Raw genomic sequence first — 25,420 nt, 5'->3', positions numbered from 1 at the left:
GCTGCAAGACCACAGGGCACAGCAGTTTGCTCCCATGCAGGACTGAATATCTTTATTTTGTCTCCATTTTAAGCCTCCTGTCAAAGGAATAAATCAGAACCACCCTGAAAATAAGTTTCCATGTCATGTTGAAACTGTTCTGGAGTTTTCTTTACACTGAAGTAAAGCTAATCCTATCTTTTTAAAATGAGAAACATTAACCTATGTAAATACTGGGTGGCTTTTGCTTATCAACTACTGTGATGGGATGGGGAAAGGAATTGTATTATAAAAGCTGAGATCCTGGGTTGATAATGAAAATGCAATTTGAGTTAATAATTTCTGACAAGATGACTTGTCCTCCTTGTTACTTTACATCTTTCCCCTTTTGCTTATTATCTGGGCACGGTAACTTTATGGTTGTTCATTGTAACAGATCAAGAGGTTTGCAAAGGGATTTGATTTGCGCAAGTTTTGTGGGAGTGAACAGAGAAACCCAGACTCTGACCCCTGAATTTCCAAGAGGCCTCTTAAACACCTTTTGGAAGTGTGCTGAGAGCGAAGCCAGCTGTGCAGGGAGGGTGAGAACTGTGTGCTTGACTCTTCTTGCAGGAGCTGGTGCCATTTGTACCAGATGTACCCAAAAAGCGTGTGAAGATGGTGAGCAGAAGAACACAAGCAAGAGGAGGGCCAGGACAGAGTAGCAGGGGGGTATCACTGGGCACGTGGGTGTCTTAGCAGCCGTTATGATTCTGACTGATATTTGTATCCTTTTAGTTAGGACAGGGGGTTGAAGGAATGGTGATGATGTCTGTAGACATTTTTAGTGGATGAACAGGAAGATAAGTGATATGGGAGTGCTCAGGCACTGGTGGCTGTAGTTCCAGTGATACACATGCCTAGGGACCAAGGGGAGGGAGGTAACTCCCTTCCTTTAAGTACAGCCCAGCTTTGTTCCATGCAGAAAGCCGCAAATCATATCTTCTTTCTGCTTACTCTGCTTTTTCTATAGGTACTGTCTCTGCTTTAAAAAGTCTGTATTGGAAATCTAAAGTCTCTAGTGTGTAACAGACATCCCCTAAACAAAATGAGTGGGCCTGGTTCTGTGCACAAGCACTGCCACAAAGCTGGAATCAGATAAAAGCAAAGGGTTTTGTTCCTGGTTACTGAGTTTCCACCTGTTTCCCAGAGAACCTTACATTCTCAGTGAGCCCTTTTTGAGAGACTGCAGGTGCCAGGCTGCCTGTGTGTCACTCTGTAATAGGATGTGACTGGGTTGGTGCAAACAGATGCTGGTTCTTTGTGACACCCCCTGAGTGATGATGCAGGTGAACTGAGCCCGTGCTTGGCTCATTCTGCTCGTGTGCTGCTCTGCAAACTTGGGGTGGCTGCATTGATTCATATATAAAACATTCTTGTTTTTTCTATGAATCCACTTGAAATTTCAGCCTTTCCAAGTGAGGCTCTAACATCAAGTGGTGGCATGTGGAGCTGGGCTTTGGGAGAGCTGCAGGTTGTTGACAGTTCCCCTGGTAATTAATGGCCACAACAAGGGCTCGCAGATTCTGAGAATAGACCCTGTGTTTGCTTTGGGGGAGACAGCTGACAATGGTGTTTGATACAGCCATGTGTCTCTGCCTGGCTTTTGATTGACAGTAACACAAACTTGTTCTCCTCACAGCCATGGCTTAAACCTGGTGACATTTACAGCAGAGATCTAAGTTTAGATGGTGATTTTGTGTTTGTCTGCTTAATAAGATAGAAAAACAGGGGAGGCCTTCTGCAAATGAAAATGTAACAGGAATTTCAAACCATGGCTGAATGTGAAGGAGGGAGGTGTTAAACCTTCATGGATTTTCATGGACTAATTGCCGTAGATTCTCATTTAAGATACTGGAGTATTGAAAGGTTATTACCTATTTTGGTACTTTGGGTTTGCTCTCATTAGATGTGTGGTAAATATTCATAACTGTGGGACTGTCAGTATGACTGAGTGGTTTTGGGTTTTCTGGGCAAGCTGAACTTAGAATTGGCTGGTAGCCTTAGCCCCACCTGTGCACAGCTAATGACACGTTTCGTGGGTGTATGTCCGTAAGCCATCTGGAAATAGCATGTGGTCTTAGCTGACTGCTGAGATTTCATTTCTTGCCTTGCATCCCTGTTACTCTTTCAGAAGAGTCTCCTGTTAATGAACCTTGTTGCAAGACAGAAATTCTCCTGCCTCCCACAGCAGGCTAGACCAAAAGAACAGGGCTGGCCTTGAAGGATGAGGAAGCCTGTTCTGTTTGAATCTCCTAACAAATGGTGCTGAAGCACAGTGAGAGAAGAGCAGATCATTGTCCAGTGATGGCTGAGGCAGAAGTGTCCTGAGCTTATACATAACTTGACACTGTTAAATGTCACTATCACTTAGAAGGCTGTTTCAGATGGATGACTCAAAGAGGAATGGTTTTGCCTTCCTTTAGAGACCTTTGGTAAGCTTTCATTCTTTGAGGAATGACTTTCTTCTAATGCTGTCTTCTCCAAGGCCTGGTCTGGCAGCAAGTGTTTAACCCAAACAGAAATCTGTCTCTTTGACAAAGCCCTGATGCTCCATATCCTCCACTAGACGCATGAAGGAGTCGCACCAATGTTCCCCTGACGTTATGGTGAAAAATGTATTATAAAAGCTGGTGGAACTCCTCAACCCCTTGTGAGCATCATGAACAATTTACTGGCCTCATGTTTCTTGGGAGCTGACCTGTGACTTCAGGCAGTGCTAACAGTTACTTGGGCAGAAAGATGTGGTTTCCAGTGGTGTCCAGAGAAGCTATGTGCATAAACCACATATAAGGAAATATATGCCAGCTGCTTCATTTTCTGAACTGAGAACAACACCAACATTTAGAGAAGTGATTTCATCCATTCTTTATAAGACAGGAAAGCTCCTGGGTTTGGCTCCTTTTTTGTCTAAAATGAAGGTGCAAGTGTACAGTCAGGGTAGAGGGACTGGGTTGCATCAATCCCCTCAGAACTGCCCTGTCATGTTACAGCAGTCCACATGTCTTTGTATCCACCTTGCCTTGCTTCTGTCAGAAACAATTGAATGCTTATAACAGCTGGGAAAAAATTGCTGGAAAGGGTTTCTTATGATTCCTTTTCCCCTCTGTTTCCACTTCTTTCAGTCCTTGCTCTTCAAGTCTGCAAAACTACACTTATGTAAGCAGTGTTCTCCATTGTCACTTGATATTTATGGAGTGAACTGCATCTTTTGTCTGTAGGAGACTTGAGGATTTTCAGCTACGTGTGCTTTGCAGCCCTTCTGCCCTTTGCTAAGCTGGACACATGGTCCAGTTTCATTCTTGTTAGTGTGATAGTGCATTAGTACTGCAGCAATTCTGAAGGGTGAAACTCCAGCGTCGGGGATCCCACTGTAAACAAGTCTGGAACAGGAAAGACCTTTTGCCTTGAGGTCACATATGATGAACAATGATAGAAACAGACCAAGATTTTGCAGCTGCACTGATGCTGTAATCAGCAATCCTGTTTGCCTGGATTTGGCATTTTCTGGGGCATGGAGTACCAGGATGAGAGAGAAGAGTTGGTCCATCAGCATTCCTGTGAGTGAAAAGTACTGAGTTCTGCTGATTGATGAATCTTGTTACTTTAGTAACTATCTATGGGATAGTGTCAAAATTCCTAGGCATTCCATATGATATCTCTAAAGATATGAGTGAAAAGGTATCTATATCTGTAGATATATCTATCTGTCTATCTATCTATATCTGTCTGTCTGTCTGTAAAGATGTCTACAATTGGTACTGCCTTTCTTGGACAAAAAAAGAAGAGGAAATACCTTTTCTTTCCACCACACTTCATCAAATAAAGAGATGTTTTGAGCCATATCTAGCTGTATAATGCTCTCCTTGAAATACTTTGCAACAATTTTAACTTGTCGTTCCTGTGTTGTTTCATGGAGCTCTTTTAATGTTGATGAATGTATGGTGCACAGCAAGAATAGAAACAATCTGAGGATCTTTTAACAGACCCCCCTCCAATTGATTTATAGTGACCAAATTTCCTCCATGTGCCTTTTTCTTCTTCTTAGGGAGTGCCAGCTCATGTCCACTTGTTTGTAATATATTCAGCATCTGTCGACACCCTTCCAGCATGAAGCTGAGCAGAGCCATTTTGTCCAAGGCTGGTAACTGAGCTCTGAGACTGCTGTCAAAAATAAAAGTTGCTGAGCTTGAACCAGGTCTGGATATCTGAGAACTGGAAACTGTGAAGAACAGCAGTGACTGAGTTGATAACTCGGAGCACTGCATGCTTTGCCATGTACCATGTTTAAGGATTTAGCAGACAATTGCTGCTGCTTTAGCATATGAAGGAGCCTCCCGCTTTAAAAAACAGCAAAACAAAAAAGCAAAAGCACCCTGAGGTGCCTCTCCCACTCTGGCTTCATCTGCCAAACTCCTAAGATGCAGATGCTCAGCAGTCCCTGGTGTCTGGTGCAGGTGTGACAGAACCTCAGCACAGCACTCTTGCTGCCCTGTTCTAATGTCAGTTGAGCTGGGCTCTCTCAGCAGCTCTTGGCATCTTCTTCCACGAAGGAGAAAGACACTTGAGAAGTCTGTGCAGCTCTGTGTTGAGGACATAGTTGTGATCCTTTGGGAAGAGGGGGCTGCTGAGCTCCTCATGTCATTGCCTGCTCTGGGAACATACGTGACTGGTAGCATGGAGACAGCATCTCCTTTCACATTGCTGGGAAATCCATACCTGATATAGGCCATGAAATGTGGAAGGGCCCTCTTCGCCCCAAATGGTGCAGTCAAGAAATGTCATTTGTACTGTGCCTGATACCGGTGTGGTGAGTGTCCTTCACCTTGATTTGTGCTTTTAGGAGAGTGAAACGTTCTGGATCTGACCTTTGCAGAGATGAAAGCATTTGCCGCCAAGCCAGCCAGGTGGTCTTGACTTAGTCTCTTCATTCTGTCTTCCTTCTAAAGATCTCCAAGTTCAGGATCCGTCCTGCTGGTATCTAACAGAGCAAATCTGCTTGATGCAGATGTGTTCACTGGAGTTGTTGTTGGAAGGAGAGACCTTGTGCTTGGCAACCTGTCCTTAGATGGAAGAAAATCTGGGGACTGGTGATATGACTTCAAAAACTGCTGATTTGTTCAGAAATATCTTTTCACTCTTGATCACTGAGATGGTGTTACTTTAGGGTCTTGAATAAAAGAATTACGCTACGCTGCCAGTTTTAAAATACTTGCTTTTCCTAGCACATCTTAAGCTTTTCCTAGGACAGCTAATAAAAAATACTGGAGGTACTTTTAAGGAGGCAATTATATTTGTGACTTTTTTTTTTTTTTTTTTTTTTTTTAAATTACTTTGAGTAGCATTTTAGATGGAACAATGAGCTTGGTGTTTAGCTTTTAAATATATCCCAGTAATATTGGGGAGTTCTTGAGTCTGAGGTTTTGATTTTAAGTTTGTACTTTTTTTTTTTTTTCCCCCCTCCCTTTTTTTTTCTTTAGAACTCAACTGGAGCCATTCAAGAGTAATATGAACAATTTTTTTTCCGACTGAAAATTATTATCTGAAGTAAAAGCAAGGGAGTGCATATGGAGCTTTCCCATTTCTTCAAAGAGCTTGTTATTTATAGGCTTTTTGCCAAAGCTGATGCCACAAAAAAATTGACTGAGCCCCTGAGCTTTGTGTACGCTTGAATATCATCTTTATCTTTGTCCTTAATGAGTCTGTATGAGACCGGAATCAGCACAGATTAGCTCCACAGTACTTACTGTGCCTTTTGGTTTAGAGTTCTGACCTGCACAACAAGTCCCACTGCTGTGTTCTGGGAAGCCAAGAATTAACTCATCCCACTTAGATACTGTAGCCCGGTTCTGTGGGAAGTAACAGTGAGCCTTGCTGTAATGAAAGGACTGAACATTTTTTTAAAGCATTACTTGGTGACAGTATACTACAGTTAAAGACAGTATTACACATACTGAAGACTTCCCAGAGTGGGAGTGGCATTAAGGCATGGAAATGTCAAAGCCCATTTTAGATAAGTGATTTGATCACAGCATGGAAGTTGAAGGCAAAGTGTTCGGTACCTTCTTTGGGAAGAATTGAGTATTGTCAGTAGGGTGGGAATGGCCTGGGGATAAACTGTCATAGGTTCTACTCCAAAAACAAAGATGCTTTTAGTGTGGATCTTCAGGAACGTTGGTCTTGCTGAGACAGAGAGCATGGTCAGCAGGTGACACTGCAGATTCTGAGAGCAATAGAAAGAGGAGAGATAAGCAGGGAAATTAAAATCATCCTCACCTTTTTCCTAGTGCAAAAGATGCACTGGGCTTCTGGCCTGATGTCCAAGAGGGCTTTTTATCTTGGGCACAGGGTTCTACCTATGGGTATAGCAATTTTCACCAGCCAGGCAGGACAGGAGTTCTCCAACAATAGCATTGAGGACAATGTCTTGAGCTGCAGGTGCAGGAACAGCCTGGGATTCACTAAACCCATGGAGGTAGTTGTGGGAGAAATGTCCAGAAACTGGGGATAGACCTTCTGAATTGTGGTCACCTATGGTCTTGGAACATTCAATGTCCTGTGTATTTTACGATGCTGACTTCAGCCTGGTGAAACTTGTTGCCATGAACTCTCTGTTGAGCCCATTATGGGGAAGCAGGTTTTCCAGGAAATAATTCTGAGTGAGAAAACTGGAACTTTGTTTTTTTCTATATTGACTACAGAATGAGAGAGAAGGATGAAGCATGAAAGGCATCACAATATGACCACAGTGAATCATGTTAAACTTGAGAGGTCTGTCCTGAAGCTGCAGGTCATGGTGAGACTGCTGTTTAACATCTGTCAGAGGCAAATTCTTGAAATGAGCCTTCAAGGCAGTGCAGCATGACTGGCTCCTACAGAAACTTTTTAATATAGTGCTATTTAGGGAAGTTGATGGTTCTTTGATGCATGCATGCTGTTTCTTTGGCTGTGCATGCTGTTAATATCTAGTCACACTTGGGTTTATGTTACACTTCGTGTTGTATGGAGAAAGGAATGAGATCTTTTTGAGCAGGATATTTGTCTGGAGATGAAGTGATTGACCTTCATTGAAGCTGTCACCTTCTGGATTTCAGAAAAAATAGCTTTGGAAGGGCCTTTATGAGGTCTGACACTTTTTATAGAGTGGGATCAATCTGGTTTAAGTCACATTTTAGTTGCTTGTCTTAAAGTCTTTTATTAGCAAAGGACTTCCATGCAATCTCTCCTAATTATTTAAATTCCTCCCTGTTGATATGTTTCTGGGGGATGTGTACAGCAAGTTGTCTTTTTAGTTGCTTGTATTTTAGAATATGGCTTCTAAGCATGCAAATTCTCACATAGTTTAACTATAGGGACACTTGTGAAAATCAAACTCAGTGTGCCTTTAGCTGAGCACTGAAAACTGGTCATCTCATCTCTCTGCTCCTCTCTTTACCATTTGCCAGCTGGAAATGCCAGGGATAAATTTGGTGACTCTGTGACCAAACACACCTCCTTCCAGCTGGATGGATGTGACATTAGATGTGGCTTTTCCAGGTCATTCAGGAAGTCTCTAACAAGATGCAGTATTGGACCCTCATTTCCCAACACTTAGTTCTGTAGCAGGGGCAATGTCCTGTCTTTGTGGGATCTGTTGAACCTTGTTAGCAAGTAAGAAGCAAACAAGAACTGCTCTGTCTGTGCCAAGTTTGACATTGCCCTTTCCCATCTTCCGGTGATCCAGGGGTCTTGGTGATTGCTCAGCTATGGGAATAATTTCCTCAATTTAAAATGAAGCTTTCATATGTTTGGAGTTTCTTCCTTTCCACCCCCATTTTCCTTTGTCCGGTTGTTTGAAAGAAAGGCTTAATTGTGTCAGGCTTGCATGAGGAAAGCCAGGCTGTCCCCAAAACCAGTCTGAAGTCAGGCATGGAGGGCAGGAGGACGTGCCCTTCTCCTGGGGAGGGCTTGAGGGGGAACAGATTCCCACTGCTGCTCATGCTTTTCTCCCCGAATCTGAACGCAATAACCAAAGTATTCCATGAGCATAAACCTACTTAATTGGACAAGTCACATTGCATCTGGGCACAGAAGAAATGAGGTTTAAAAAAGCTTATGAAACTTCCTTTGTTTGTACCTTATTACGTTACGTGGCTTTGTGCTTTCCGTCTGACTTGGACTCTATTTTCTTCTCCTCCTCTTCCGGGTAGAATGTCTTCCCTGGAATAACAGGCAGCAGCCTGAGATCAAAGGCCTATTTGTTCTGTTGCTAGTTGACCCATTGACACATGCCAATTTATTGCAATTCAAAATTAGTCACTGTAGTTACTGGCTCAATGCCCATTTGGTGCTTGGAGATTATGTGCTGGAGTTGGCAGAGACGGCCAACAAGTCAGAGGTGTTGTTGATAAGGGGTGGAGAGGTCAGGAGATGGAGTGATTTAGGGGCAGTGGGCCCATGTCAGTGTGTAAGTGAGGTGTAAGTGAGGTGTAAGTGCAGCCCCTCTCTGATATTGTGAGGGGTAAGATGTAGACTTGAAATTCCCTGGCTGTGGACTTAATGACTTCCCCTTCATCAGGGCTGGACCACTCTAAATTCAGATGTTTCAGAGGCAGATTTAGCTTTGAGATCCATGAGATAAATGCATTTATTTTATTGCCTTCCTACTCATCACTTGAATTCCCTAAACTGGTCTTTGGCCTGGGTGACCCATATGCCATGGAAAGCAGAGTTTTACAAGGTTATTGGTTAACATAGTGAGTCTGCATGGGGTTTGTTGAGAATATTTGAGGTTTCAGGGCTTTTGTTATCTTGTGGTATTGATATTTTAAAAGGGAGCGAGGGAAGGTGCTGACTGAGAACTGTGGCTGCATTAAGCAGCTGGCATATATTTCCTTATTAGAAAGCATAAATGTGTTTGCAGTTGCTTTTTTGAGCAAAGCAGAACTGCATTTTAGTTGGTCTGATGGTACTTCTTGATGCTGACAGCTGCTGCACTGCCAGCAAGTGTTTGTTCTTCCTGGGGGTTGCTGCTCTAGATCAGAATTTGGTGGTCTGATGATCAGAATTTGGCAGGGCTGATGCCCAGATCTCCATTCACTTCCTGCCCAGTGCTTGAAGCAGAGCTCTGGAGACCCTGTGCTAATCAGTGTGGGGGGCTTGTCCTTCAGGAATGTTTCCACCTGTACAGACCTGGGAAAAAAAGGGTAAACTGCAACCAGATAAGATGTTTCCTTTTGAGTTGTACAAACTTGTGGTATTTAGGTAATGATAGGTAATTGTGTGAATCTAATGGTCTTTGAGGAGAACCTGCAACTTGGATAGCCCAAAGCAAATTTTCAAATTTGCTAGGAACAGCTGCTGTTTTTAAAGGCTATTTCGTGCCTTTATTTCTATGAGCACTGCTAGTAAGTGCCATATCTCTGGTATGAGGATTTTCATATCTGCCTTTCATTTCTTCTGTGTTACCTCACTTCTCGAAGTGTAGCAATTCCAAGTTTACTGCAAGGATTCTGCCCACAACAGCAGATTACAAACACATCCATGATATGAATGTGATTATTTACTGATTTGTTAATAGCATCTTGCCTTCTAGGTTCTTAAAGTGCTTCAGTCGAACTCTGTCTCCTTGTTTTGTTTGTTGCTTTTATTCAAATGCAGGGAAAACTGGGGCTCCATGGGTGGAATTTGGCTCTCTTTGGAGATGCTACAGTAGTTGGTCTGTTCCTGTTGGTCCTGGTGTATGCAGAGCATTTGCAGGTCTAGCTGTAATTATTAGAAGAGACCTGGTTCCTGAGAAACGTTGGAAAAGATATCTGGTGCCTGAGGCCAAAAACACTGGCAGCTGACAGCTCCATCCTGTCATAGTAAATCAAGACTGTAAATCAATAAATCATAGTAAATCAATTTACTACTGCCACAGTAATCAAGACTGAAACCCACAGTTTCAGAAACCTAGAGCCTCCTCTGAAATCCATTTCACTAGGTGTTTTGTGGGATTCCTACAAAGTATTCCCTCCTTCACCCTATCTTGCACCATCTTGAAATGGTCCCTATCCTAATGCAGGGCCAGGACTCCTGAGGTCAAGGGCAGACCAAGGAGCCTAGCCATGGTTGCTGCTTAATCTTTAAAATGCCAGATCCATGCCCGCTCCTGGTGTGCTTTGCTGCCAGACAGCAGCTGACGCATCACACCATCTCTGATCTGCCCCGAGAGCTGGGAGCTGCGGTGGAGCCCCGTCTCCTGCCCTGGTAAATCTGCTCCATTAATAGCTATCAAAGAGCCTGAAGTTTCCATCCGAACTTTATCTGGCTTTGCAGTGAGCTGGAGGATTAAAAACTGCAGGGGAGGGGAGGGAGCAGCCGTGGCTCACCCGGAATAGCCTGACCTATGACGGCAGTACCAGCCTGGGGAGGGGAGTTGTCCTCTGAGCTCACGGGTTATTAGCAGTGAGGACAGACATGTCTGCAGTCAGCAGCACACCCAGGGCCAGCTGCTCCATCCCTGCCTGGTTCAGGGAGTCCAGAGGGATTTGTTAGTACAACTTGCCAGCACAGCTCTTTGGTGGGGGAGCTGGGAGTAGGCTTGAGGGCCAGCATTGTGGCGCCGTCCTTCTGTGCTGCTCAGACGACTTGGGGTTTGACCTCTGGGCTGCTTCTGTGGGGCAGATCTGGTTATGAGGGGGAGCATTATGAGGAGATAACCACTGTCCTGCTGCAGCCCAGGGCTGTTGTCTCTCTGCTGCATCATAGCAGGTAAAAAAAGGGATCATTGTATGGCTGGGGCTTGCCTCTAGGGCCAGCAGACATGGGGCACAAGCCTTCATCTACCACATGGAGACTAGTGTAGGAAGCAAGAGCAGGGGTTTTTTGTATAGCCAGGGGTTCACTTCTCACAGCCTCTCTCTTGTACCTGGTTTTGTTTTCCTTGCTTTATTTCATCTGTTTAAGTCATCTGTTTCACCCACCCCTTGTCACCACTCTGGAATCAATGCAGGGTTTCTTATAACTTCCTCCCTCCTCATTCAGAACTGTTTCTCACCTGAGTTTTCCTATTACAGCAGGAGCTTTTTCCTTAGAGATAGGCTGGGAGTTAGAGCCCAGTGTTTTGCAGGAATTGTGCAGAGCACCTCAGCACAGTGGAACAAGATTTTCCCAGCTGGCCAGATGACTCCAGACTAAATGTGCATGTTCCCCTAGGGGCAGTAGAACTGGAAATTACTCCTTGGATAGGATGGAAGCAGGCACGTGGCTCCATAATGAATAGTCTTTGAGTGCTGCTCAGTGTTTTACACCAGGAAGCACTGAGGCTGTTCTAAACCTTTGACCCTGGTGACATACTCCAGATTCCTCCCAGATAAATGCTCTCCTTCCTTCCCCTCCAGGCCTGAAAGCATCACATCTTTTGACTAGCCAGACGGATGCATGGCCCTGTAAAAATCTCCTTTGTATCCCCAGTAATTCTATTGATCTGCACATTGATAACATAATTCTGTTTTGGAATTTACAGCTTTCATACTTCATTGTTATCAGTGATGGGTGCTGTTGGTGTGCCTGCTCTTTGAACACCTAGAAAGTCACCCAGCAGATGGGAAACCCCTGCTCTGTAGATCTGACTGCCTAGGGGAGGGCAGCTGAACAGTATCTGGAGGAGGTTGCCCAGACCACTTGATGAGAAAGGTGAGGCCACACTGAATCCTTCTCTCCTGGTGTGGCAGAGGAATGTGTAACCACAGCAGCAGTGTTGCTAAGAGATGTGCTGCCCTTTGCTGGAGTGGGTGGGCACAGGGAGATACCAGTGTCTGGTGTACAGGACTCTGCCAGTACAAACAACATTGCCTCTTCTCTCTCCAGTGAGCTCTTATGTGCCAGGGGTTTGTGAGGAAGAAGGAAATATTCATGCTGTCTATGTCCTGCTGTGTAGGCAGATTTACCAAGCACTTTAGGCATTTGTAGCTGCAGAGTTTGTTGCTGGCATTCGAGCTGTAGAAAGTTGTACTTAAAATTCTGGAAGTTTTTGATTCAGCTCTTGGTGACAAGGAGGGCACTCGGTGTGTCCTTTTTCCTCCTTTTGGTGACACTGGAATACCTCTGCAATTTCTGGAGGTGAAGAGAAACTGTTGAACAGAGGGAGAATGAAAAACCGAGATTCCCTCCTAGACATTTAATCCCAGCTGAAATAAGGGGATTTAGGATCTGGATGCTGTGTGGCTGCACTGATTTATCACATCTTCCACTAGAGTCAGTCACTGTGATCAGGGATGAGATGGGAATATCCATTCATGTATGGGGGAGAGAGGAACTGAGATTAGCCAAGTAGGCATAACAGGTGTCCTCCACCTCAACAGTATTAAAAAAACCATGAGAGTGTCCAGTAGGTGCATGACCAATTGGACTAAATTATTGTAGGTCACTTCAAATTGAAAATATTTTATTCTAAATCCTGTTGCAAGATCCTTTTGAATTCCACTTTGGGGACTAATCATGAAAAACTGATCCCTGCCTTGCAGGGGAAAAATTCTCTGTATGTTCTCTGAGAAGATCCATGGGTAGCAAGAGCAGCTGGAGGAAGCTGCTTTGGGTGACTGTCATGGCTCTCTGGCAGTCCCTCAGAGTCTGGGAATGCTTACTAATGGGCTGCCTGATGACCTGATGTCAGTAACAGGGACCTGCGTTTTTCAGCTTAATCCCCTTCTCCCCAAAAGGGGCTGCGGTCTGTGGGTAAAGGGCTGTTCTGCTGTGCTCAGCAGAGCAAGGGAGACTCCAGTTTTCCAGAGCTTTCTGCCTCCTGGGCAGTCATGCCCTTTCCAGACATGGCTCATGGCTGCCTCACTTGTTGAGGTGCTCCCTCAGCTCCCTTTCTGGAGACTTTTTTTTTTTTTTTTTTATGGTTAGGCTTTAGTTTTGATTCAGAGAGATGATATAGTCAGCCTTAACCAGTTACAGGGAGTTGCTTGGGGCATAGCAAATAGCTGCTGCCCTCCTCCATGTGTTTCCCCAGACTTCTTGTGATGAATGTACCTGCCAGCCCAGAACATGAAATGCTCTTTTGTTCTAAGCCTGGGAGCAATCTACTTAGCTGCATGGAGAGGGAACTAAGAGAGAAGGGTGATAAGAGAAGTAGTCTGATAAGGATTTTTTTCACAGGCTGTGGGGAGCTGTGCTGTGCAGGGAGGTGGCTGCTGGCGCTCTCAGAAGTGACACTTGGAGTAAGTGTCACACAGATTAATGGTGAAAGGTCCCCAGTGGTTCTCAGCAGCCAGCTCTTGCCGAGCCATGTGCATTGTGAGAAAAGGTGGAAAGAAGGTGGGACTTCACTGTTCCAGCCACCCTCCCTCCCTGAGATCTCTGCACAGCTTTCTGTGATTGAGGACCATCTTGGTAGCAGAACCCCACCCTGTCTGGACTAGAGACTAGTGTTAAATCAGGGTAAGTGTAACTGCACAACACAAGGCTTATGAGGGGTATGGTTTGTGTCTTGCTGGTTCAGGAGACAACTGGATTGCTATTGCCTTGTCTGCAAAAAGCGTGAGATCAGTGAAAGACAAGCCTCAGTCATGCTCTTCAGTACAGCAGAATGTAACAGGTCCGAGTTCTTCCTGACTCCTCTGTAAATCTGTTTTCAAACTATGACTGTGTGGAAAAATATTCTGAAAATTTTGAGCACAATAATAAGGGTGACTTTCTAATTTTTCTTCTCTCAGCCTAAGGACTAAAAACATGCAACTGTTTCTTTGTCTCTGCTTTGTTGTCTCTGTGTTTGAAGTCTCCTTTCTTCTCTCTCTCTCTGCAGGTCCTTCAGAAGCTTGGTAAAGCAGATGAAACAAAAGATGAGCAGTTTGAACAGTGTGTGCAGAACTTCAACAAACAGCTGGTAAGATAATTTGTGATATGTAATTGCACCCTGGGTTTCAGTATTAGCTTCCAGTCATCTGCTGCAATATGTAATTAAAGGCCATTAAATTAAACAGTGACATAGGCCTATAGAAATGACCCATAATTAATAACTTTTCACTTACAAGAAATGACATTGTGACTTCCAGGGTCTCTTTCATGGAATCTGTGAGAGAATCACAGAGTATGCTGAGTTGGAAGGGGCCCGTCGGGATCATAAGTCCAACTCCTGACCCTTTGCAGGACACCCCAAGAGTCACACCATGTGCCCAAGAGCATTGTTCAAACACCTCCTGAGCTCTGTCAGGCTTGGTGCTGTGACCCCTTCCCTGGGGAGCCTGTCCCAGTGCCCAGCCACCCTCTGGAGTAAAAACCTTTTCTTGATACCCAACCTAAATCTCCCCTGCCTCAGCTTCATCCAGATTCCTCAGTCCTGTCACTGGTCACAAGAGTGAAGAGATCGGTAGAAATAATACTTGTTCTAGACCCAATTTTAGGGAAGGAAATAGCTCAACCAGAACACTTTCTTCAGTTAGCAGCTGCTTTGTAATGTAATTTTTGCGTCTCTGCTGGAAGCGGAGATACGAGAGCAACATTGTGTCCCTGAAAGATGGATAGGGTGGGAAACAGATTAGAAATAAAAAAATAAAATGGAATGAGGCAGTTTCAGTTTCCTAAGCACAATGAAGGGCAGAAGAGACAAAGAAAGCAAATGGTGAAAAGGGAACATCCTTCCATGGCTAAGACCTAAATCTGACTTTCTCCCCATACTTGCACAATCACTGTGTCTGGCCTGAGTCATTTTTCTTCTGCGTGTCTGCCTCTTCCCCAATATTTTAGTGCACAGAAATATTTTAACAGTGTGGCAATTTATCTCCACCCTCCTACTTCCACAGCAGTAGGTTTAGATCTTCAGCTGGGTGTGTTTTATTTTTTATCCAGAGCCTTCAGTCTCCCCAAAGGGAAAACACTAGTTACCTTGTGGGTTTTGCTGGTGCTTGTTGTTAGGGGAAGCATTGCTTCTGTTTCTGGCAGGAAATATGTGCCACAGCAGAGCTTAGGTGGTGCTGAGGAAATCTGTTACCCTTTTGTGGCCTGACACATTTAGGACCTTTTTCTAGAGCTGTTAGTGGCAGCTGCCTCATGCCTGTTGAGACTCAGCAGATGTGGTTATGTGTCACAAAACCAGCTGAGGAGGGATTTGCCACAGCTGATTGTAATGAAAATCCTTCAGTCTGGCTTTGACTTACGTGTAACCAGAGCTGATTGCAGATTCCTGGACACTAATGCTCGTTCTCTTGGCAGCAATAGTAGCTATTGCTCCAGAGGTTCATGCGGCATGTCCAGCAATGATATTCTCTTGTACACAGCAGAATACATTTTAACTGCTTTCTGACAACATGACATTACCAGATGTGACTTTTTTTGGTATCATGATTAAGCAATTAAGAAATAACCTTTTTAGAGGAGAAATACAAAAACCCTCAAATCCAAATTTCTAGATGTGGCTGTCTGGGATGGCTTTTTCAATTTCCAAAGCTACGAGTTCCAGTTGTGCAGTGAGGACCCTGTTAAAGAAGCACTGTGTCTTGTATCCTTTACATCTGATTTTTTTTTTTCCTGTTCTGTGGAGCACACCATGAGTTAAATTCCCCAAATTATTAATCAGAGAAGCTGGAGGCTGCTCTGCATTTGCTGCTTGGAGTCTGCTGTTTTGCTTAGGCCCTCAGTTTCCCTATTACTAAAATAAATGCAGACAATGTCTGTTTTACAGGGTAAACCATGAGTGTGAGTTAGCTGGGTTCTTAGGATATCCAGAGCTGCGGACTAGGGGAATAAAAAGTCAGCTCCATATACATAAATACACACTTGTTTATATTTTTATATGCATGAGGTGTGCGTAGTATAGTTATCTTTGAGATTTCTATGACCTTTCATTACAAGGTCTGCTCCAGTGGAAGTCTGGAGGAAAGCTGACCTTTTGCTGCAGGCTGGTGATCGAACAACTCTGCTCTCTTGTGGAGCTGGCTAGGGTGTGAGCGGGCAGTGACCCTGTTCACTGGCTGATTAGAGGCTCCTCTGACTCTAATGACTGTGTTGGACCACTTTGACACACATTTCTGTGTGTGGTCCATTGAGGAACGTAGAGCAGGTCTAAAATTCACTTAATCATTTTCAACCAAGGCATTTGTGGTTCTCTCAAAGGGTGGTTGAGGGGACATAAGGGAGGATGTTGCACTTCCTAACTCTCTGTCCATCAGGTTCATTTAAGAGCACCACTCTGAGGTCCCTGAATGGTATGAACTTTTTAGCTCAGATGGATTTGCTTTGTGAGAAGAGAGCTGGACACAGCCAAGCAGGTGCAGGGCTTGTGTGTGTCTCCTGAAGGCTTGACAATCAGCAGAACTGCCCCTCATTACTCCCTCATGGAGATTCTTTGGCTATTCACCTACCCAAACATCCATTTGAAAAACTCCCTCCCCCTTCCCTTTCCCCATGTCACTTGTGTTCAGTCACTGGCACAAGGATCTGTCTCAGATATTGTCCTTGCTGACCTGGGAGCAAGAGTCCTGCCGTAAAGGTGGAACTCAGCCCCCGCCTGAGGTGTGCCAGGCTTTGGCTACTCTTGCCCTGTGCTGAAGTACTCACTGGAGGGACAGTGTGAGGCTGGTGGCAGCTTTTACACCTGGCACCGTGTGTGTTTCCGCTTGGCAGAGCAGCTGGATTTTGATACCCTTCATGAGCTGCCACTTGTGTGGCAGTTCTGGTCTGTTTTACAGCCTTTCACACCAAGCACGAGAGGGAAGCTGCTGCTGGCACAGGCTGCATCCCCCTCTGCCTGCACCACGCTGTGTTGGGCACAGCCTCTGCTGCAAGGCAGGCAGTGGGGTCTGATCTTCCCTCTTGCAGAGCAGGTTCCCATTACAGTCAGTAGCTCAGAGAGAGAGTTGCTTCCCAGACAAGAACCTTTCATGCCCAGCAATTTCCATTTCAGCCCCATGTGGCAGAACAAGCTTAACAGCCTCCCTGTGGTACCCCAGGGTGGAGTTTCTCACCAGTTTTTCATGCTCTGTGTCTTAACAGTCCTAAAGTTCTGCTGAGTGGGGGCTTACCTGGAGCTGTTGTTTCAATGTTTCCCTTCCCTGTAATTACACAGTCTGCTCTCCAGCCCTACGTTAATCTAATCTGGAACAGGACATTACCTCCTGCCCCCTCAGATGTCGAACATCCCTGCTGATAATAAAATCCTTCCCACTAGAACTGAAAAACCAGGGAGGTTATGTAAAGGGCTTTCAGTCTAATATTAGGATGAAATAATTCCTTTTTAAGATTGGGGAAAAAGGGTTTTAGGAAACCTGTCTACTACCAAGAAGCAGCTCTACAGAAATCACATACTTAGCTAGGGCTTGGTTTCAAGATAAGAAAGCACAAGAAGATATCAAACCCCTTGCGTTTTTCTTTCACAGAGCTGTAAGTAATAGGTTGTTCATTTGCTCTTTGGGAAGAGAGAGAGATCTTCCAGCCTTCCAAGCATATCACTTTTATTTTTAAATGTCCATCTGTACACTGTCCTTCATGTTATACCTGGTTGTGTTATAGGCTCATGGGCTTGAATTACACTGTGATTGCAAGTATGGCAATATCTGTTCAAACAAGATGACACTTGTGTGTTTGAACATCTTCATACTGAGCCATACCTCTGTAACTTCCCTCTGCATACCCTTCAACTCCTTGATAACTGGGAAGTGGGTTTGTTTTTCTGATTCCAGCTTTACTCTTTTTCCCTACTTTTTTAACTGTTCGGTTTAAGAAGCATCTTTTAAATGTGCACTCAAGAATGTTGAAAGTTTCTGTTTTGTGTAGTATTTGACAGTGTCTGACTGCATGGTGAGAGGTGTTCTGGAGAGAGCACTGGAACAGGCTCCCCAGAGAAGCCGTCCCTGGAAGTGTTTGGAAAACACATAGATGTGGCACTGGTTTAGTGGGCGTGGTAATGTTCAGTCAAAGTTTAGACTTGGTGATCTTGGAGGTCTTTTCCAGCCTCAATGATTCTATAATTTATGCAGAATTATGGGAGTACTTGACAGCTCACTGTAGGCTGCTCTAAGAAAGCAGGTGCTGCGTGCATAGAGAGAAAGCAGTGGTCTTAAGGTTACCCCAAATTTTTATGGGAAAGCATTAATGCTTAAAATAATCCTTAAAAAGCCCTTGTGGCAAGAGGGGGCTGCTTTACTGGTGGACAAGAAAAAAATCAGCAGAAATGCCAGAGAGGGAACTGGATAGGCACCGCAGGTAACAATGATACAGCTGCAGGATAATAATGTATCTGTTGGTGGGACTCTGCATATCTTTTGCAGAACAAGAATGCAGAAAATAGATCACTGCACCTCACAGCTTGCTGTCATTCTTCCTCTCTCCCAGTTTGTGCCCCATTGAGGGAGCACACCAGCATAATCAATTATGACAGCTGAAGCCAACTCCAGAGACAGGGAGCTCACAGCACATCTTCAACAGCTGTCTCAGAGCTACTGACTTCAAAAGCAGATGTTTCCCATCAGCTCTCCCCACCACTCAGGCACCTCTTGTCTCAACTGAGATCATGCTGAGATCCTTTGTGCTCCCAGTGCAGCTGTGCTCTCTGAGCAGAGGCTAAATCTGCCCAGCTGTTGAAGTGGCAGTGATAGCATAGTTTTGTGAGAAATCCATCTGCTTCCAACAACATGGCCCAAATTGTTTTCCATGCCTCGAAAGTTCTGGATGAGTTCACATTTGTTCTTTTCCTACTGCCATCAGCAAAGGAAATGAGGGATCGGGAGGAGCTGGCCAGTTTTACAAACAAAGTCTCCTAATCTGGGGAAGCATTGGGAACTGACCCAAGGAGAGTACAAGATTAGAGGAGTTATGATTACATTTGCTGCAAAAGTCCTAGAAGTTCCTAGAAGACAGAGCAAAAAAATACAAAAGATGTGATAGCTTGAACTTTCATGTGATCACAGGACTGGTGTGTAGCCCATCTGCAAGACCAGTTTTCTTTAATTAGAAATGCTTGAGTGCTTCTTACACTCTCTTTAGCTGGGAGAATAATGATGATTTCCTTATGTTCACAGTCTGAAGGCACGAGGCTGCAGAAGGACCTCCGAACTTACTTGGCCTCTGTCAAAGGTAAGGTCTACACCAGCAGAGGTTTGTTCCCCTCTAATGCTTACCTACACAGTGAGGTTTCCCCAGGCATGAGTTGCAGGACAAAGTTGCAGATTTGTCAGGGGTGAATCTTTCAGAATCCTTTGGGACCAGCTGAGATGGAATGGGGTTGTGCTTTGATGCCACACTCTTGGTGCTGTCTTAGCAGATGGACCTTCACCTGTTCTTCTAGGGGAGGATGAACACAAAGAGCTTGGTGCAACTGCACCCTTGGTTCCTTTCTCCCTCTGGTTGCCATCCATCTCTGTATCATCAAGGGTCAGACATCTAGTAAGGAAGAGCTCAGCTTCTGCTGTGATGTTCCTGTGCCTCCATTCCTCAGGATAAGGGTTAAACTGTGAGGAGCACATTATTTTCTACTTTGTCTGAACAGTTCCCTCTTCTTTCCTAGCTATGCATGAGGCCTCCAAGAAGCTGACAGAGTGTTTGCAGGAAGTTTATGAGCCAGACTGGCCTGGGAGAGACGACACAAATAAAATAGCAGAGGTAAGACTGTCCGGGATGTGGGGATGTCCAGACTTGCTCTGTCAGCAGAGATGAGCTTTGGGAGCTATGTCTGTGCGCCACATTTCTTCAGGCACATGATTTTGCAGAAGAATTGGAGGCAAACTCAGCACTGTGAAGAAAGGAAGGCTGAAAGGATGTGGCCTGTGTTTTTGTAGGAGATTTTTGCCAGATGCTTGTACATTACACGGAACAATACACTTATGCCCAGAAGCTGTTTGTTGCTCCCAGAGTGGCTAAATGTGGACAGAGGATTCCAAGAGAAACTCAGTGGGGTCAGCTGGGTGTACTGCTTACATCCTGTGTGAGAGAAAGGGGCAGATAAAACTATGCCTAAAGCAGACAGAGCAGCCAGTGGTCAGCTGCAAGAACTCCTCCTGGCAGTACCACCAGCTGCCTTGTTTCAGTTGCTCCCTTGTTTGCCTGAGCCATGTGTCACCCCAAGCTGCTGCTCTTCTCATCCCTTGGTGAGGTGATGCCTGTCCAGCTTGCCCAGGTGTTTTCTGTGGAGCTTAGGGCACAGCCTGTCATTTGGCAGCGTGGATCCCCCTTGGGCTGTGCCTGTGGTGGGTCCAGCTGGAGGCAGCACCCTCTGCTCTCGTGCTCAGCTGTTCTGCTGAGCAACTGTGGTAGTTCAGCTCTCTGGATTCATTTGCCATGAGGTTGCAGGACTGGGCTTATCTGCAGCTGTCTGTGGCATTGGAGACGTGGTGTAGGAGTAGACAGGAGAGCAGGAGGAGGATTCTTTCCTTCCCCTTCTTTCCCCTGCAGAAAATCTCACCTGAAATAACATCTGTATCTTGCCCAGGAAATAATGACTTCAAAGCAGATGATTCAAACAAAACCTCAATCTTTCCAGGTCAATTTTTTCGTTAACATAAAACTTTGCATTAGGAAGTGCAACATAAAACTTTGCATTAGGAAGTGCTGTTGCAGTAAATAATGGAATTGTATTTCAGCTGGTTTGGCTTCACAGTCTCTGTTGGCCTTGTTTCTTCCTGAGCCATTGTGGTGCCTCCTGAGAGACTGACCATTCAGAAAATTGGAGTCAGAGAGGCCAAAGGGGACATGAATTCTGAGAATTAACTCTAGCTGCCCTTTGGTTCTGCAAGAATATTTCCAGCTTTCCACTTCCCCCTTTAATTGCTTGTTTATATTTTGCTTGTGAAAAGACAGGTGAGGGAGAAGAGTTATTCCTGCCAGATAAAAAGCATGAAGTGGGAATGTTTCCTGAATGTTTTAGCCAAAACCCTTTGTTCAAGTGGAAAAACAGGAGAGAGGGATAATTTTCACCTAATCCAAGGTGTTGATAGGAAATTACTGTGCCTGGGCTAAGGTCACGGATAAAGTGGGCACAGCCTTGGCTGTGGTCTCCATTGGGCTGTGGAGGCAGGTGGTGTGAGGGCTGAAGACTGCTAGTGTTGCTTTCTCTTCTTCATGATTCTCCAGAAAGCTGTATTGTAATGAAAAATACAAAATGGTGCCTTGTGGTGTCAGGTAGCTGATGGGAGAAGGAGGCAAAACCAGCCTGACAATTACCTTCCATTGTACAGACTTGAGTTAACATTGCAGGGGAAAGATAGGGCTTTAAAGGCATTTTATCCTTGGAGAGGTCACCTGAATTAGCAGCCTCAGGCTTATCTCATTTCTGCCAAGATCTCTGTTACCATTAGTTTTCCAAAGAAATTACTGTTTCTTAAGAGTTTTGAGGGCCCAAGATTGTTGGCTTGTAGCTCTCACAGAGAAAAACAGAAGTGTGGAGTCCTGTGTTCTTAATAGTTAACTTGTTTTTCAGAACAATGATCTCCTATGGACGGATTTCCATCAGAAGCTGGTGGATCAAGCACTTCTGACCATGGATACATACCTTGGCCAATTTCCAGATATAAAAGTAAGATTCTCTTTATTTATCTAGAGAGTCTCAGCAGATAAAAGCTCTGAAGATCAATTTCCTACATCCTCATCTTTAGGACAATGTGTGCTGCGCTTCTCCAAGGTCTTTGAAAGTAGCCAAGATCTCTGCAGCTCTGAGTTAACTGAAAATGTTTTGTTCTATTTTTGGGCTTAAAACAAGAGTGAGGAACCCAGGGGAAAGATGCTGAAGAGAAAATCTAAATGTGAAAGAGGAGGATCCATGAAATTCCCTATTGCATCAGAGTGCAGGGAGGGCAGTGTCAGCAATAGCTCAGAAGGTCTCAATCTCTCTTTTTGGTCCTTTTGTCTTTTAACCTCCTTGTAAGCAGAAAACATTGAGAAAGCAGTTAGTGGCACATGTACTTTATGAGTAGAGGCTGGTGTGGAAGGCACATTTCTGTGAGTCCTTGAAGTCCTGCTGTGTGTGTAACCAGCTTTTTTCAGGGAAGGGAGAATGCTGGCTAGGTGTCTTTTTGGGAGAGATCATATTCAGGGCCCTGGGTTTGAATGATGTCCTGTGACCTTCCCTTCCTCCACAGTTGTCTCCTGTATTCATTGTGAGGTTATGCAGGAAATCTCTTCATATGGAAGCACTAGTAATGATATCACCATATGGGAAGTATCAGCTTGGCTACTTCCCAGTGAAAGCAACCCTTTCCCCACCACATGTCTCTTAAAACATTTGTCAATATTTATTGCTTCAGGAGGATTGTGCTGTATTGACTGGGGGGCAGGTCACAGCCTTGTAAAATAATCTCTGAACAGCAGTGTCCTCGTCTCCTGGGACTCCCTGTTTTTGTTTCATTTTTCCAGCCTCTTCTGCCCCTGGAAGTCTGAAGTGGGGAAGGGCTGTGGCTTTCCACCAACTAAAGGCTGTAGGGCTGATCTCTCTGGGGTGTGATGCCATGTGCCTTGGTCAGAAGTGCAACCATCACACATGCCTGAAAATGCTGGCCTTTTCTCTTGGAATTTAACAGTCATGTTTGTTTATATTAGAAGTAAAAGTTAATGACCTTTGTACTGAAGTTGTAAGTATGTCTGCAGACTAAGATTCTTGCTACACCGTTTTCTGACACTGATGGTTTCGTTCAGTTGACATCACGACAGTTGGCCTCAGCAGCCTGAATTTCACCCATAGGTCTGAAAAGTATGGGAACAAATAGGTATGCAAAGATGAATAAATATGAGGAGGCTGTTTGCCATGTCAGAGGTGGGGAAAACTCCAGCTATCTCTACCAGGCTAACCTGGGGCAAAATGGTATCTCTTAAATCCCAGATGAGGCCATGTTTGCTCCAGTGTGTTTGTAAGAGGCATTAACTTGCATCTCAGATTGCTGTGCAGCTGGAAGCCCCCTCCAATACCTTGTGTCCTGGCTGGCAGTGTGATCTTTGGGAGGTGCCTTCTACTGATTTTGGCTGTGGGGTGGCTCAGCTTCTTCGTGACTCCTCTCTTGGAGTGAGCTGAGCATTTAGAAGGGAGTTTGGGGGTGTGTGTTAGCTGAGGTCCTGCAGATCTGCTGTGACTCACGCGGAGCTGCAGCAGCCTTTACTGGAAGCGCAGAGGAGCGCGTGTGGGAGATGTGTGAGCTGCTCCCAGCTGGTCCGGCCGAGAGATCAGCCCTGAGTGCGGTTTTGCAGTGTATCTGCAGGAGCCTGGGGAGGGGAAACCACAGCTCCCTGCCAAGCGCAGGGGAGAAGGGAATTCTGCTTTCGCGAGTAAATCCCAGCGCTGATTCCTCATTCTGCGCTTTCTGTGTCCCTGGGTTTTGTGGTTAATTAGAAATCCTCCTGGCTCCTTGCCATGCCTTTTCACTCTCTTATCTAGCCTGTCTCTGGACTGCTGATCACTGACGCTGGCCCAGGCTCTCTGATCCAGGGGGAAGTGTTACGGTCAGCCTAGGAAGATGTGTGCTCCAACCCAGATAGTCTGGGGTGTTTGCCGACAGTGTGGGAGGCAGGGGGCTGAGGGGATGGCTAGTTCCTAGAGCAGGGAAGCCCAGAGGGCTGAAGCCTCAGTAAAGTGCAACTCTGTTGGGAGAGAGAGCCTGAGGCTCCTCAGTTCAAGAAGGGTAACACAAGATCAGGCCGCAGGCCTGACTGTCCTGAATTCTCAGCCATGGATTTGTCAGGACTCCATTCCTGGTTCTAAGCCTGGTACACAGTCAGCTCCTTCTTTGTATTTGTTTTGGCTTCAGTGTTGTGTGTTGGTGACCCATGCTGCAGGTTTTCCCTTGCACTTCCCTTGCTTAAATGCTGGTGACAGCAGACCTCTGTCTGTGGCTGCAGTCACTGCTGTCTGCAGCTTCTGTCACAGGGTCCAAAAGACTGTCCACGGCATATCCTGAGCATGTGGATGGGTGCTTTTGCTGTGCTGGCAGCAGAAATGCCTTCTATTGTTGAACTTAATCTCGCAGGCTTCCACACAAACTAGTGAGCTGGTTAGTTAGGGACTGGTTGCTGCCCTCAGGAACCTCTGAAAATAACCTGTAGGATGCAGGCACATTGTGGGGCTTAGGAAGCAGTAGATCTAAAGTTCTGAAAATATGCATGTCACCCCGATGTGGGGCCTGTTGGCTGGATCCCTTCACCTTTGATGGATCCTCTCTCCTCCTGAGGCACTCCCTCTGAAGTGGCGCTGGCCGCAGGTGGCTCCCAGGGCCTCCTCTCTGGACAGCCTGTGTGGAGGACCCAGGGACAGGCCTTGCATGGGCAGAGTGTGGGGTGTTCTGGAAGTTGGGTGGAGACAAGGGTGTTTTTCCTGGGAGGTTTTGCGGTTTTGGCTGCTGGGAAAGGTTGGTGTGACTCTTTTCTCTGTCTTTCTAGTCTCGTATCGCAAAGCGAGGGAGGAAGCTTGTGGATTATGACAGTGCCAGACACCACTTTGAAGCCCTGCAAACCGCAAAGAAGAAGGATGAAACCAAAATTGCAAAGGTAAAGCCATCAGGAGAACACACAGCCTTCCTTTCTTTTTGGGAGGTCTGCATTTGCTGAGCAGCTTTTAAGTTCACCTATACCTCTTCGTTGTGTTTTCATAGAATTCATTCATATTGGAAAGGACCTATAAGATCATTGAGGTGTTGGGAGCTGGTGAGGTTTTGCTAGGTATTTCCCTCTCATTTGTTCAGTTTTCCTGGAAGATAGGATGGCCTCTGTTGGGTTGGTTCAGACACACCATCATCAGTCTGTGTGTCTTGGTGGCCAAATGCTTGGGTGTGGGTTTCATGACGTGCACAGGACCAGAAACCTCTGGCAGAAAAGCAAGTGTGCCCCTTGGGGAAGCAAAATCCTGCAATGCTCCAGAAAAATGTTACAGTTTGTCTGCTTCTTGGGACTCTATCTCCCCATCCTAGAGCAGTGGTAAGAATGTTTCAATGTTACTTGAGGTTGGTTGTGTTTGTGAAGTCCTCTGACATCCTAGGAGAGAGACCTTAGGAGTGACAAGTACATCGATGGAAATGCACTCTATGCATAGTTGATGAATGTATTCTGTTATCTGTTGGTTGCAATTACTGGGTAATAGATAGGGCTGAAAGCAGAAAAATCAATTTTCTCTTGTGAGGTTTCTTTCCTGCTTGTGAATAGCTTGATCCAGGCTTGCCCATTATTCAAGTAAAGGATTTTATTTTTAATGAGATTAATTTTAATTAAAAAGTTTACATTTTTTTAATGTAGCAGAAGAAAGATAATAGTGCTGATTTTGTTCTAGAGTTAGGCGCATGAATTGAATACTGCCCCTAAAATGAGCTATGGATTCCTCTTGTACCCTAAGTATATTTGAACCCATGTGCTTCCCTTCACAGGACACTTCTTGACATGAAAGAATAGTCCAGGGTGAGGGAGACATCTTTAATTCTCCTTCAGCGTGGGCCATGTTAAATTGTGACTCTTCAGGGTAGAAGCAGTAAAGGAA

The 25,420-nt window shown here is 45.1% G+C and overlaps 1 protein-coding gene across 12 annotated transcripts in view; it reads left to right on the top strand.

Moving 5' to 3' along the window:
- BIN1 (bridging integrator 1) overlaps nucleotides 1-25,420 on the top strand; it is an 88,357-nt gene that overhangs the window by 25,027 nt on the left and 37,910 nt on the right. For all 12 annotated transcript variants that reach the window (XM_040068893.2, XM_040068894.2, XM_040068895.2 and 9 more), the window contains exons 2-6: nucleotides 13,790-13,870; nucleotides 18,999-19,053; nucleotides 19,484-19,578; nucleotides 21,392-21,487; nucleotides 24,334-24,441. In XM_040068893.2, coding sequence (XP_039924827.1) covers nucleotides 13,790-13,870; nucleotides 18,999-19,053; nucleotides 19,484-19,578; nucleotides 21,392-21,487; nucleotides 24,334-24,441 — 435 coding nt within the window. The remainder of the gene's footprint in view (nucleotides 1-13,789; nucleotides 13,871-18,998; nucleotides 19,054-19,483; nucleotides 19,579-21,391; nucleotides 21,488-24,333; nucleotides 24,442-25,420) is intronic.

The sequence above is a fragment of the Hirundo rustica genome, chromosome 7 (assembly GCF_015227805.2).
Source record: "Hirundo rustica isolate bHirRus1 chromosome 7, bHirRus1.pri.v3, whole genome shotgun sequence".
Taxonomy (NCBI): domain Eukaryota; kingdom Metazoa; phylum Chordata; class Aves; order Passeriformes; family Hirundinidae; genus Hirundo; species Hirundo rustica.
Note: the sequence above shows the minus strand (reverse complement) of the source record. Positions and strands in the feature narration are given on the sequence as shown.